Genomic DNA, 14,597 nt, shown 5'->3' with positions numbered 1-14,597 from the left:
ATGGACCTAAACACAAAACTTAACCAAAATTTTCAATTTTCTAAGTATAAAAAGGGCACATAATTCTGTCAAAATGCACGCCAGAGTTATCTAACTTTGCCTGCCCAGTCCCTTCATGATAGTAAGTAAGTGTACCAAGTTTGAATGCAATAGCATTGATACTTACTGAGAAAAGTGGACCTAAACACAAAACTTAACCAAAATTTTCAATTTTCTAAGTATAAAAAGGGCACATAATTCTGTCAAAATGCACGCCAGAGTTATCTAACTTTGCCTGCCCAGTAGCCTCATTAAAGTAAGTAAGTGTAACAAGTTTGAATGCAATAGCATTGATACTTACTGAGAAAAGTGGACCTAAACGCAAAACTTAACCAAAATTTTCAATTTTCTAAGTTTAAAAAGGGCACATAATTCTGTCAAAATGCACGCCAGAGTTATCTAACTTTGCCTGCCCAGTCCCCTCATGATAGTAAGTAAGTGTACCAAGTTTGAATGCAATAGCATTGATACTTTCTGAGAAAAGTGGACCTAAACGCAAAACTTAACCGGAGGCCAACGCCGACGCCGACGCCAAGGTGATGACAATAGCTCATAATTTTTTTTCAAAAAATAGATGAGCTAAAAAAGGAAATATATATTATTTATTATGTCCATAACAACAAAACAACTGTGTTAATTTTAACAAGAGATGTGTTTGTCAGAAACACAATGCCCCCTAATGCACTGCTTTTTTTTACCTTTGACCTTGAAGGATGACCTTGACCTTTCACCACTCAAAATGTGCAGCTCCATGAGATACACATACATGCCAAATATCAAGTTGCTATGTTCAACATTTCAAAAGTTATTGCAAAACTTTATTATATTAAAGTTTTAAATTTTTTACCTTTGACCTTGAAGGATGACCTTGACCTTAAACCACTCAAAATGTGCGGCTCCATGAGATACACATGCATGCCAAATATCAAGTTGCTATATTCAATATTTCAAAAGTTATTGCAAAACTTTAATATATTAAAGTTTTAAATTTTTGACCTTTGACCTTGAAGGATGACCTTGACCTTTCACCACTCAAAATATGCAGCTCCATGAGATACACATACATGCCAAATATCAAGTGGCTATGTTCAATATTTCAAAAGTTATTGCAAAACTTTACTGTAAGGTTAAAGTTTTGGGACAGAATGACAAAATGACAGACAGACAGACAGACAGACAGGCCAAAAACAATATACCCCCGATCTATCGATCCGGGGGCATAAAAAGTGAGCAAATCACATGTACTTATATAACATACCATTAACCTATGTTATTATAAAAAATACCTGAAATTTATATACTTTTAGAACATACGCTTAAACCATAGTTCTTATAGAACATACCTGAAACCTCAATACATGTAGAACATGCATATAACCTTGAATAACGTACTTTATATGTACTTGTGTTACAGACATTATAGTCGTGTTTTTACAGAATATACCTTAAATCTAAATGCTTGTAGAACATACCTATAACCTATATACTTTTTTTAAATACCTATGTACATATAGAACACACCTTTAGCCAATTTATCTATAGAACAAACCTTGTAGGCTACCAATTAAATTGTAAAACACCTGAAATCTGTTTTTTAGGAACATGCCTCTAAACCTTTGCATTGTAAAATACACATAAGACCCATATTCATTTTTGAGCTGACCTCAAAACACACTCTGTTTAAAAAGCTTCATTTCCAACCCTTAGATACTGATGAGCAGCAAACAGAATAAAACCTAAACAGACTGTGAGTTGCTCGCAGGCTGTTCTGGTTTTATGCTTTTTGCACATACATGTAGCCTTTTTCTCTTTGCATCTGCGTGTGAAAGCGTTAAACATCATTATTCTACCTTAAATCCATGTTCATTGTAGAAGTCTGCCGTGCCCATGCTGGCATAGAGAACATATCCCAAGTCTACCAGTGTCTGTAAGGTGGGGATCAACTCCTGCTTGTGCTGCAAACATAGAGAATATAGCCCAAGTCTACCAGTGTCTGTAAGGTGGGGATCAACTCCTGCTTGTGCTGTAAACATAGAGAACATAGCCCAAGTCTACCAGTGTCTGTAAGGTGGGGATCAACTCCTGCTTGTGCTGCAAACATAGAGAATATAGCCCAAGTCTACCAGTGTCTGTAAGGTGGGGATCAACTCCTGCTTGTGCTGTAAACATAGAGAACATAGCCCAAGTCTACCAATGTCTGTATGATGGGGATCAACTCCTGCTTGTGCTGCAAACATAGAGAACATAGCCTAAGTCTACCAGTGCATGTTAGGTGAGGATCAACTCCTGCTTGTGCTGTAAACATAGAGAACATAGCCCAAGTCTACCAGTGTCTGTAAGGTGGGGATTAACTCCTGCTTGTGCTGTAAACATAGAGAACATAGCCCAAGTCTACCAGTGTCTGTAAGGTGAGGATCAACTCCTGCTTGTGCTGTAAACATAGAGAACATTGCCCAAGTCTACCAGTGTATGTAAGGTGGGGATTAACTCCTGCTTGTGCTGTAAACATAGAGAACATAGCCCAAGTCTACCAGTGTATGTAAGGTGGGGATCAACTCCTGCTTGTGCTGTAAACATAGAGAACATACTGTGAAACCATTATTAATCGTCAGGCATTAATTTTCATAAATTTCGTCAGTCGACCGATCGGCGAATTTAAGATGCTAACGAACAATCATGCTCTATGTTTGAACAAAAACAAACACTTAGTTGAACTGTATTTTAAAACTTTACCGCAAACATGAGGCATTAAATTCCAACATAATCCATGCACACATTCACTGCTGTTTCGTAATCAAGATTAATCCGGTTTTGACACAAAGGGATGTTGATTACACAAGGTACTTAGCTGACACGTTACACTTCTTTAAAACGCGTGTGCAGTACAGCTGTATCGAATGCGTTGACTTCGTTCATGTAGAATGGTAATGAATTAGCGCTAATTGTTTATAACTTTATTACCCATTAGGTGCATTGTGTTTTTAAGGGGTGTTGCATATTCGCCATGCCGATGAAAGACAACCAAATGAAAAGATGACGATGTGTGATCAACATGCGTATTTATCACAAATTAATAAAGAATATTTTAATTGCTGTTTGTTGTTTGATTGTTTGCGTTTAACCACACTTATTACTATTTTATATGTATCAATTTATTTATTTTTAAATTATTGACATTATTGATTTATATACCGGTAGTTTACTTTTTAAGAACAAACACACACATAGAGTTTATAATTTTAATGTTGATATCGGAATAAAAAAGCATTTTATTCGACTATAATAATAGAATAAGACTAATTGGCAATTGGCTTCGTTGTTACAAACACTCGTTGACGGTTATTCGGTCGCCCTTGTCCGCGAATCATAAAAATGAACGTGTGAATGGCATACATAAAGAGGGTCCATTACTGTCTCTTGATAACAAAAGACTAGTTAATTGGCATGTGACAAACAGGCCCCACCTCCTGCAGTGGTTCTCATGTGTGTTCCCGTATATGTATTACACACAAATCGGCTATTGACTTACGCATTTTTTTTAAAATTCAAAATCAGAAATCAGCGAATTTAAGTGCTGACGAAATCGTCATTTTTATAAATTTTGTGTTGTCGAAAATAAATGGTTTCACAGTAGCCCAAGTCTACCAATGTGTCTGTAAGGTGGGGATCAACTCCTGATTGTGCTGTAAACATAGAGAACATAGCCCAAGTCTACCAGTGTCTGTAAGGTGGGGATCAACTCCTGCTTGTAATACAAACATAGAGAACATAGCCCAAGTCTACAAGTGTCTGTAAGGTGCAGATTAACTCCTGCTTATGCTGCAAACATAGAGAACATAGCCCAAGTCTACCAGTGTCTGTAAGGTGGGGATTAACCCCTGCTTGTGCTGCAAACATAGAGAACATAGCCCAAGTCTACCAGTGTCTGTAAGATGGGGATCAACTGCTTGTGCTGCAAACATAGAGAACATAGCCCAAGTCTACCAGTGTCTGTAAGGTGGGGATCAACTCCTGCTTATGCTGTAAACATAGAGAACATAGCCCAAGTCTACAAGTGTCTGTAAGGTGGGGATCAACTCCTGCTTGTGCTGCAAACATAGAGAACATAGCCCAATTCTACCAGTGTCTGTAAGGTGGGGATTAACTCCTGCTTGTGCTGTAAACATAGAGAAACATAGCCCAAGTCTACCAGTGTCTGTAAGGTGGGGATCAACTCCTGCTTGTGCTGCAAACATAGAGAACATAGCCCAATTCTACCAGTGTCTGTAAGGTGGGGATTAACTCCTGCTTGTGCTGCAAACATAGAGAACATAGCCCAAGTCTACCAGTGTCTGTAAGGTCGGGATCAACTCCTGCTTGTGCTGCAAACATAGAGAACATAACCCTAGTCTACCAGTGTCTGTAAGGTGGGGATTAACTACTGCTTGTGCTGCAAACATAGAGAACATAGCCCAAGTCTACCAGTGTCTGTAAGGTGGGGATCAACTCCTGCTTGTGCTGTAAACATAGAGAACATAGCCCAAGTCCTGCCTGTGCTGTAAACATAGAGAACATAGCCCAAGTCTACCAGTGTATGTAAGGTGGGGATTAACTCCTGGTTGTGCTGCAAACCACGACATAAATGGTTAAGGTAAAGTTGTTTGAATATCTTAACATGAACATCAATAAATATGCTCAGGGATATAGTACACATGTAATGCATAGCATCGGACCAGCCTACGCATGTGCTCATTCTGTGTTGGAGCTAGTCTGTTGGCTAATCTGAAATGCCTGTCTAAAATAGCTTTACATTTGGGCAATATATTTTTCAGTATTGTACAGAATAAATTAGATAAACAGCTCATAATGGTTTACATCATATGTGTGACCTCTTTTCAAGAATAAAAAAGAATTAACGAAATTAAATACTATCAAAATATTTAAAGGGCACTCATATACTTAAACATTCAAAAAAATATATGATAAACAAATACTCACTACCAGACAATTTGTTATGCTTCCAGATTTAACACCAAAACAAATTTCACTGAAAATAACATTACATTTTCTTTAAACATTGTCACTTATATTTAATACAAAAAAGACAACAACAAAAAGCCTAATCTATACCTTATAGCTGCCAATGGACACCAGGATGTTCTGTTTGGGAATCCTGAAGCCCGTGGCCAGCTGAGCCTTCAAGTACGCCTCATATCGGTTCTCCCCGAAACATGCCACCTCCCCTGTGCTGGCCATCTCCACTCCCAGCAGAACATCGGCCCCTTGCAGACGTGAGAACGAGAACACAGGCACCTGGAAAACAGGTGGGATAATAATTACATGAGGACCTTAATTTGAACACAAAAATAATGCTTGATAATTAACCTTAATACATTAACCTCTGAAGTCCTCTCTATAATTTTTAAATCTGTCTTTCATAACACACCTTTTTTCTCAAAGATTGTTCTGTTTTTTATGTGGCCGTTGTTACATTATAATGTGCTTATATAAAAAAGTAAAGACAACATTTCACATAGTATAACGATTCAAATTAAAAAAAATTCAAAACATAACAACCATTATTTTCAATAATCTATACACCAAAAAATGCTAAAAAAAACTTTTTTGTTACAATATATCCATGGTTACAGTTCTCACCTTGCAGGCAACTCTGCCGCACCCATGCAGAACGTTGACTGGTTCCACGGCCTCTCCCATGATCACCCTGGTCGCCATGGCAATGAAGTCATGGTCAAGGGCCTTGGAAACAAACGGAAATGACCTTGACACACGCACATTGCACTCAATGACCTTCAGCTTGTTATCCTGAAAAGGTCAGAGAAATAAATAAAAGGTGCATATTAGCAGTTTTTTCCCTTAATGTAAGCATATATGTGTATCTCAAAAATGACAATTATACAGTGATGGAATCGTCATGGAAATATACTGTGAAAGCAATTTTATTAGGTCGACACAAACTTTTGTGGATTTTGGTGATTCTAATCAATCAAGACGTTGAATGTCCTGAAGAACATTTTTAAGTCTCATATCAGACAAAATAACCAAATAAACAACTTAAAGATAAAACAAAAATGGCATATTTTATTAATCCATAAAATTTCATGCCATTCAAACACTGAATTAACAGTATATTATACACATTGAGCTTCTATTTCACAATATCTAATAATGTTTTATCAAACTCAAAAACCTTAACAAACTGCAAGTAACAGCCAAAGCAATAATATGCATGTAGAATGGTCCAAAGACCAATAGCATTATATTACAATAATTTATTTCCCGCTTACCAACCTTAGCTATGAGCTGTATAATTTTAAGTCGCCCCACCTATGAGCTTAACCGATTGTGCAGCTGTTTTGCAACAATAACTCTTCATCAAATCCAAAATATATCCCAACAAACCCCAACCACCAACCTTTGCTATGAGCTGTATACAGAATAGTCCAAAGACCAATTGCCAAAAAACTCTATAAATCCTTTCCATCCAACCAACCTCAGCAATGCACAGTATGCATTAAAAAGTCCTTCAACCATTGGGCTTAACCCATTGTGCAGCGGTTCCACAACTAAAACTTTCCGTCAAATCAAAAACATATCCCAGCAAACTACAAGCACGAACCTTTGCAATAAGCTGTATGTTGAACGGTCCATTGACCTCGAGGGCTCGACCGATCGCACAGCAGATCAGTCGGATCTTTGCCAGTGTCTCTTCGTTCAGATCCTGCGGGGGCGTAACCAGAGTTGCGTCCCCTGAGTGCACTCCAGCGTTCTCCACGTGTTCTGAAACGGCCATGCAGACCACCTCACCGTCATAGGCCACTGCATCAACATCTATCTCCTACAAAAGGCTACATATAACACGCAAAACTCTATAACCCAATTTTTTTTTAATTTATAAATTTAAATTTTGCGAAATGAAATCAATACAGAAAGATCTAAATCCTTGGCTAGGTAATTTCAAAAATAATAATAGAAAATCTTTAATTGAATAAATTCAATTTTAAAATGATAAGCTAATATCACCTATGGAAGAGTATACAATTAGTAAATTTTCATTGCCCAAAGCAATCAATGAAATATCGTCCCCTGGCCAGTGAAAATATAAGGTGTAACTACCATGAACACAAATGCATTTAGTTTTTTACTTTATACTACAGAGTTCATTTTTTACATATTAGCTGTTCTGTGGGGAAAAAGGGGTTTAATGCATGTGGGTAAAGTGCCCTCCTAGATTAACCTGTACTGTTGGTACAGGCAAATCAGGGACAACACTTTCCGCTTTTAATGGTATTTTTCATTTAAAGAAAGTATCATCGTACAAAAAATCCAGTTAAGGCGGAATTGTCCCAGATTAGACTTCAAGGGCTTACCTATGACAACACTTTACACACATGCATTTAACCCCATTTTTCAAGGGCAATGTTCATATTGTCTTACAAACCTTTGCCTCCAGTATGAACTTAGAGATGACCACGGGATGTTCCTTGGACACAGCGCTAGCCTGTGTGAGGTAAGACTCCAGATCTCCAGGGGAGTTTGCCACATTCATAGCAGCCCCACTGAGCACATAGGAGGGACGCACAAGACAAGGGTATCCCACCTCCTCACAGAACTGCTTGGCACTCTGAAATGACACGGGATGGTAATGGTCTTCATGTACAGTAGGAAGTGGGGGTTTTCACCATTTTGGGAATGGGGCTGGGTCCTTTATCATTGGGAAAAAGCGCTGCATTTTGAAAAAAAATGGGAAATTAGTGAGGTTTTTGTGCTAATGAATGCTTAACAAGGGCTGTTTGTAAAACAAATTTTTAAAATAAAATTAATTTTAATTATTAAATACTTACCGGTTATCGTATGCTTATACTTTCTCAAGGGGAAATAACTAATCCGGAATTTTAACTGGGAATCCGCCACCTCAATACCGTAATACAGGCCAGGTTAAACATAGTGCAATGCAACCTAGCCAAAAATCGGTAACCAACCCTCAATATTCTTTCAATATATATACAAAAATATTAATCGAATAGCGGGGTGGGAGGTGGGACTTACCGATAACAGGTAAGTATTTAATAATTAAAATGAATTTTATTTTAAAAATTTGTTTAAATGTCATGAATACTGACCTGTTATCGTATGCTGATTTTGCAGCTGCGGTGGGAAGGTTCGTATATATTTTCCCAACACAGTAGAACCCATAAACAGGGTTATCAGCTAATGATAGCGCAACCCTAAACAAGGGTTATCAAGTAATCTTCGTTAAAACGGTATTAATTATGACTTCTCGGACAAAGTAATATGTCTATGTCGTAAAGAAGACAATACCATAAGTGAAACCACAACAAGCCCAAACATATACAAATTGTATTGTTGGCACTTCAGAAAACGAAGATAAAAAGATGACAAAGGTGGTCGGATTCCTCCAGAAAACAGCTTAGAGCACGTCAAAAAGTGGGGTGTGATTAATATATGCCCACAAAACAGACAGAGCTCTTAATTCATGCGGTCAGATCCTAAAAAGGAATGAATCCTTAGATAGGATAAGAGTAACTTTCCTTAGTCGAGGTCTAACCCCGAGAAATAGAAGCCGCAGAGACATCCCCCCCCCCTTTTTGGGGGAAATGAAGAGTGTCTTTTGAGAACCTCGAATGAACTTCCGACTAACACTGCTGAGATAGAACTTCAAAGCCCTGATTGCCCAAAGAAGTTTATCCTCATCTTCATGACTACCAGTTTAAGATAAACTTGGAAACTTGAAGGTAGAAGCCATATAGAGGACTTGATATTAAGCAAGGAATCCTGGCTGACACAACAAAGTGAAAACGACAATAGATCCAACTGGCATTGGTCGTATTCAACAGAAAAAGCATGAATTTCACTTCTCCGTATGGTAAAAGCCATAATAAGAAGGAAAACCGTCTTAAAATTATATTGGAACAGTTAATAAGCCTGATGAAAAAGGTTCATAGGGAGCTCATTAAGCATCCCAACATGTAACACAAGTCAAAACCGCTTAAGAAGGTAAAGGAACGAAAAACATAGTGTTGACGTTCCATAGTTTGGGTCAGTTCCAAAATAGGTAAGTGCAAAATAGGTAAGACAGCACAGAGTTGCGATGACTTACACAAAACAAGGTATAAGAAAGCATAATCTCTATCCTTTGATGAAGAAAAGAACAAATTTCTTATCATCAAGAAAAAGATGAGAAAAACCTCTATGTATCTAGCAGAGTGATTAAGGTAATAACTATGCTCTTGAATACCCAGTCAAAAATGAATTTCCATAGAACCTTTATACAGTTCTGATGGAATTATCCTTGCACAAGTAACAAGGATTGAAACTCTAACAGAAAAACGTTTTTCTGTAGAGATAACTAAAAGTTATTAATGGCCAGACATGTAGTGGCACATGTTTGGATCAGTAAAAATATGTCTCTCTGAGATATGATATTTGACCTGTGAAGAAGTTTCCTGAAAATAATTGTACAGGAGACTTAAAAGGTCGTAGAACCATAATCCCATGGTTCATTAAGTATATTGCATGAAATTATGGCAAAAACTCAGTTATTGCAAAAACTCACCAAGAAGGCAATATATTCCAGTTTATGTCAATGGACGAATGTATAACAATCGCACACCCTGCTGGATAGATTTCTGTGAACTGCATTATTGACGTTGTTCAGCATACCGGTATATACTGCGATATACGATCGCATAACGCTAATTACAAGCGTTTGATGATAAACAACATTCATTGATATACTATGTACACCATGCAACTTCACTGCCGCGCATGCGCAATTACATTATTTGAACCCAACGGAAAAATAATTCGAAAGAAAGAACTGCAGGACAAAACGTCCAACAGGGCGTTGAGACGACCTGGTATGAGTAAGACGATAGAAAGAACGAATAAGTTCCTGATTTCCAGTTACAAGGAGTGATAATATGATCACCTCCGTGTCTGTAAGTAAACCACAACCGATTTGTGATAGTTGAAACCATCACAAAGGAATCGTGAAAATGTGTTGTAAATGAAAAACAGCTAAAAAGAATTTTCGCTTTTCAAGATGTAGATGTGCAGGTGATATTCATTAGGATACCACATAATTGAGAAAATCAAGATACGTTGTTCTATGTGATCGTCCATAACCTTCTCTGCTCACATCTGTATAAGATGTAAGGAAGGTTGTGGTAGAATAAACTATATTCTTGCCAAGATAATCTTTAAGTCTAGACACCACTGAATAGTGGTAAATAATGACAAAAAGATGGAAATCTGTGTCATTGAATTATCCCGAGATTTATACAATTAACTTAAAAAATAAAGCTGAAACGGACGTAAGAAAAGATGTCTCAGCAGAAAGACCGGTGACCGGACCGGTTAATACCGACCGGTGACCGGAACCATTTGTCAAGGATGGGTGGGCAAAGAAACAACGGCAAGCCGAACTTTCCCACTCCAAACACACTTGAAAATTGGTAGAATAGGACAGTGTTTAACACTTATAAGTTTATGACCTATCTACAGAATATAGCCTCTTCTTGAACCAATAACAGGTGCCTTTAAAATCCTGGATAATACAGGTCGTGAAGTCATCGATTTGCGAAGTACGGAAATATGATTGACAGTGGTACCTCCGGAATTGGAGGTGTGATGGCAGAAAAAGGTGAAAACCCTAGGAGTAACCTTAAGGAGGTCCACGCTTGCCGGTAGAATGCATGGAAGTCTTAAATTCTGACTTGATTAATCCATTTACTTCAAGACTCCTAACCGGGACAAATTCCAAAAGGAATATGACCAGTTATAGGAAGACGGCCTGTTATGGCCAGAAGTGTAATAGAAGAATAACTTAAGATGAGGTCCCTCCAGATCCTTGGATCTAAGATCTGAGTTCAAAAGGTCCTAAGCCATCTACAAGACTGTAGCCGCTATGCGGTCAATCTGATAGGCAATCCTATGTATCAGAACTCTTGTTGATTCCAGTAGCTTGAAAATATGCACTGTCGTAGGAGCAATAGAAAAGCAGAAGTCGATACAAAATGTCGTCTTGCTCATCCTGCTAGCGTCATTGATGTGTCCCAACTGTTCCGTGACACTGACTGCAAAGTCTGTAGCCGACAGGTAAAGGCGGTTAAAATAATTCATCCTTCGGGTCTCGAACATAAATTAATAGAGGTCAAATAGTAATGTTCGACCTCAATGCTAGTCTCTGAGCCCACTTCAGCCGATCTATCTGCAAGACCAGTAGTCTGCATGTAGCCGGTTGAGATAGAAGTACAAATAACAGATATAGCATGATTGGTAACCGTCGCCAGTAGAACATCAGTATTGAAAAACACAAAAAGTAATGTAGATTGTTGAATCCATAAAATATAGTATTCAATACAATCATAGCCAGGGGTATACAACTAGGTAATGTAGACGATACCCGTGATACTAAAAATTGACCGATGAAAACAGTGGAATACCGGTAATTGGTAACTGGTGACCGAACCGGACCGGTCAATGACCGGTAACTGTAGCCAGGTGAACGGACCAGTCATAATATGACCGGTGACGTTACCTGTTAAAGACCTAAAAATGGTGGAATCCATATGGTCTGATATCAATGTCAAGCACTGCTCGGAAAAGAAGATCGTGCCAAAAATCCAATCCGATGGCGATGAGACATCACTTATTCTGACCAGTGATCAGTGATTGGTGATATGACCGATGAATGGTGACCGATGTCCGGTGATCGGGACCGGTATAATATAACTGCGTCAGAATGGAAATATCTGGTGCAGAAGAATGACCATCCACGAAGTCATCTGATAATGTTAACCGGAAAACAACGGTAGATTATCAGTATTAATAGGCATAAGTGTCCTTGTAGTCGTAGTGGAGAAAAGAACAGCTTATCCCGAAGCCTGAAAGTTAAACGAACTAGTGTTCGTATACAACTACGGCTCGGTGACTGCAACATGTGTGGATGCCATAAGAAAAACCATCACACGTGGAATGGAGACATGATATTCCTAAAGGAATAAAATGAAGAACGTCGATATGACCAGTAGGTTCATTAACGCCTATGTAAGAAGTGGCGACATCCATATAACTGCGATGCCGAAATATTGTTCGGTTACGCTGGAAAAATTGTCTCCTACAATATTGTCTCCGTGATCGCTTACGAGCGTATCAACGCCGAGAACTGCTCAATGAAGGAGAGGTATGTTCGATAACTATCCTGTTGTGCTCAATGAAGTCCGCTGATGTCTACGTGAAGGTTGACGACGTCTTCGTTTCCTGCGATGTTGAGATCTGGATCGGCTGCGCTGTCGAGATGTGGATTGGCTGCGATGAGACCGAGATCTTCTAGAATACCGTCTCCGTGAGTGACGACGTGACCGCTTACGAGAGCCGCGACGATGAGAACTGCTCGACGAAGAAGAGCGTGTCCGATGTCTACTCCTTGATGAAGACAATGTATTCGACGACGAATAGGAGAATTATTCAATGAAGACCGAGTTCTTCTTCTTGACCGGTGACTGGTGTTATCGGTGGCAGGCCTAACTGATGACTGTTGACCGGTGACCGGACCGGTGATCAATGACCGGACCGGTAACATGACAGGACCGGTGACATGACCGGTGACCGGTGACCGGACCGGACCGGTGATCAATGACCGGACCGGTGACATGACCCGTGACCGGACCGGACCGGTGATCAATGACCGGACCGGTGACATGACCGGTGACCGGACCGGACCGGTGATCAAGGACCGGACCGGACCGGTGACCGGACCGGTGACATGACTGGTGACCGGACCGGACCGATGATCAATGACTGGACCGGTGACATGACCGGTGACCGGCCCGGACCGGACCAGCCGGTCAGATGTCGATCAAAGGTCCGTGATCAACGTCCCCAGTGACGTACCGGTCATATCATGACCTGTGTTGTCACCGGATAATGGCTGTATGGTGGATGCCAAATGGTCCGGCATTGGTCGATGTCCTTGACAAATGCCATCGGGCAAAGACCGGCTGACGGGTGTCGCCATATGGTCTGATGTTGACCGACTGTCTAAGAGACTTAGCAAAGTACGGTCGCGATCGTGCCCGATACCCGGTGACTGATACTGCAACTATCATTCATGATCTGCGAAGTCACCGGGTATTTATCCACTCTTGTTTCTGTGACCATCATGTAGTCGAATATATGAAAAACAAGAGCAAAGCATATTCAACCATAAACTGGCCACAGACCAGATTATCATACGGCACATAAAATCATTATTTGACCATAATGAAAATTATAATAATACTGCCGTAGATCATAAATTAAACAAAAGTTTAATTCAAAACAGATGAAAAATAAAATGACGATCAATTAGATTGTCATACAGAACGTTAAAATCATCATTGCACACAATGGCAAATGATAAACAATCTGTCAATAGAAGAACACGCTTTGCACGATCTCGTAACACATTAGAAGAACATGCTTTGCACGTTCTAGCAATGTATTAGAAGAGCACGTTTTGCACGTGGTCGTTCGCGCCTGAAAACACCCAGCATGGTAGAAATAAACCATTGTTCGATAAAAACAAGCATGGCTTACCTTTTTACAAGTGAAACAAAATCCATTAAATCCACACAAATTAATCCGAATGAGAAATAAAAAAGATAAATAACACAATTTATCTATTCAAAACCCCAATCAACCAAGCGAAATAAATCGAAAAACAATATTTTAATTCAGAGCCGCAAAAGACACCTATACACCTGGTTGATCCGGAAAGAATATTGAGGGTTGGTTACCTTTTTGGCTAGGTTGCATTGCACTATGTTTAACCTGGCCTGTATTACGATATTGAGGTGGCGGATTCCCAGTTAAAATTCGGGATGAGTTATTTCCCCTTGGAAAGTATAAGCATACGATAACATGTCAGTATTTATGACATTAAAACATGCATGCCCCCCATATTGGCTGTCAGTTGTAGTGGCAGCCATTGTGTAGATACGTTTTTGTCACTGTGACCTTGACCTTTGACCTAGTGACCTGAAAATCAATAGGGGTCATCTGCCAGTCATTATCAATGTTCCTATGAAGTTTCTTGATCCTAGGCCTAATTATTCTTGAGTTATCATCAGGAAACCATTTTACTGTTTCGTGTCACTGTGACCTTGACCTTTGACCTAGTGACCTGAAAATTTATAGGGGTCATCTGCCAGTCATGATCAATGTACCTATGAAGTTTCATTATCCTAGGCGTAAGCATTCTTGAGTTATCATCCGGAAACCATTTTACTGTTTCGAGTCACTGTGACCTTGACCTTTGGCCTAGTGACCTGAAAATCATTAAGGGTCATCTTCCAGTCATGATCAATGTTCCTATGAAGTTTCATGATCCTATGCGTAAGTATTCTGGAGTTATCATCCGGAAAACACTGTTTCGAGTCACTGTGACCTTGACCTTTGACCTAGAGACCTGAAAATATATAGGGGTCATCTGCCAGTCATGATCAATGTACCTATGAAGTTTCATGATCCTAGGCTTTAGCATTCTTGAGTTA

At 39.3% G+C, this 14,597-nt stretch overlaps 1 protein-coding gene across 5 annotated transcripts in view; it reads right to left on the bottom strand.

The window, feature by feature from the left end:
• The window catches only part of LOC127869210 (CAD protein-like), a 134,381-nt gene that overhangs the window by 45,558 nt on the left and 74,226 nt on the right, over window positions 1-14,597 (bottom strand). For all 5 annotated transcript variants that reach the window (XM_052411572.1, XM_052411573.1, XM_052411570.1 and 2 more), the window contains exons 22-26: window positions 7,481-7,663; window positions 6,659-6,877; window positions 5,677-5,844; window positions 5,149-5,331; window positions 1,890-1,994 (exon numbers count right to left, since the gene is read on the bottom strand). In XM_052411572.1, coding sequence (XP_052267532.1) covers window positions 1,890-1,994; window positions 5,149-5,331; window positions 5,677-5,844; window positions 6,659-6,877; window positions 7,481-7,663 — 858 coding nt within the window. The remainder of the gene's footprint in view (window positions 1-1,889; window positions 1,995-5,148; window positions 5,332-5,676; window positions 5,845-6,658; window positions 6,878-7,480; window positions 7,664-14,597) is intronic.

This window comes from Dreissena polymorpha, chromosome 2 (genome assembly GCF_020536995.1).
Source record: "Dreissena polymorpha isolate Duluth1 chromosome 2, UMN_Dpol_1.0, whole genome shotgun sequence".
Classification (NCBI taxonomy): domain Eukaryota; kingdom Metazoa; phylum Mollusca; class Bivalvia; order Myida; family Dreissenidae; genus Dreissena; species Dreissena polymorpha.
The sequence above is the reverse complement of the archived record's forward strand: the minus strand, read 5'-3'. Positions and strand labels throughout refer to the sequence as shown.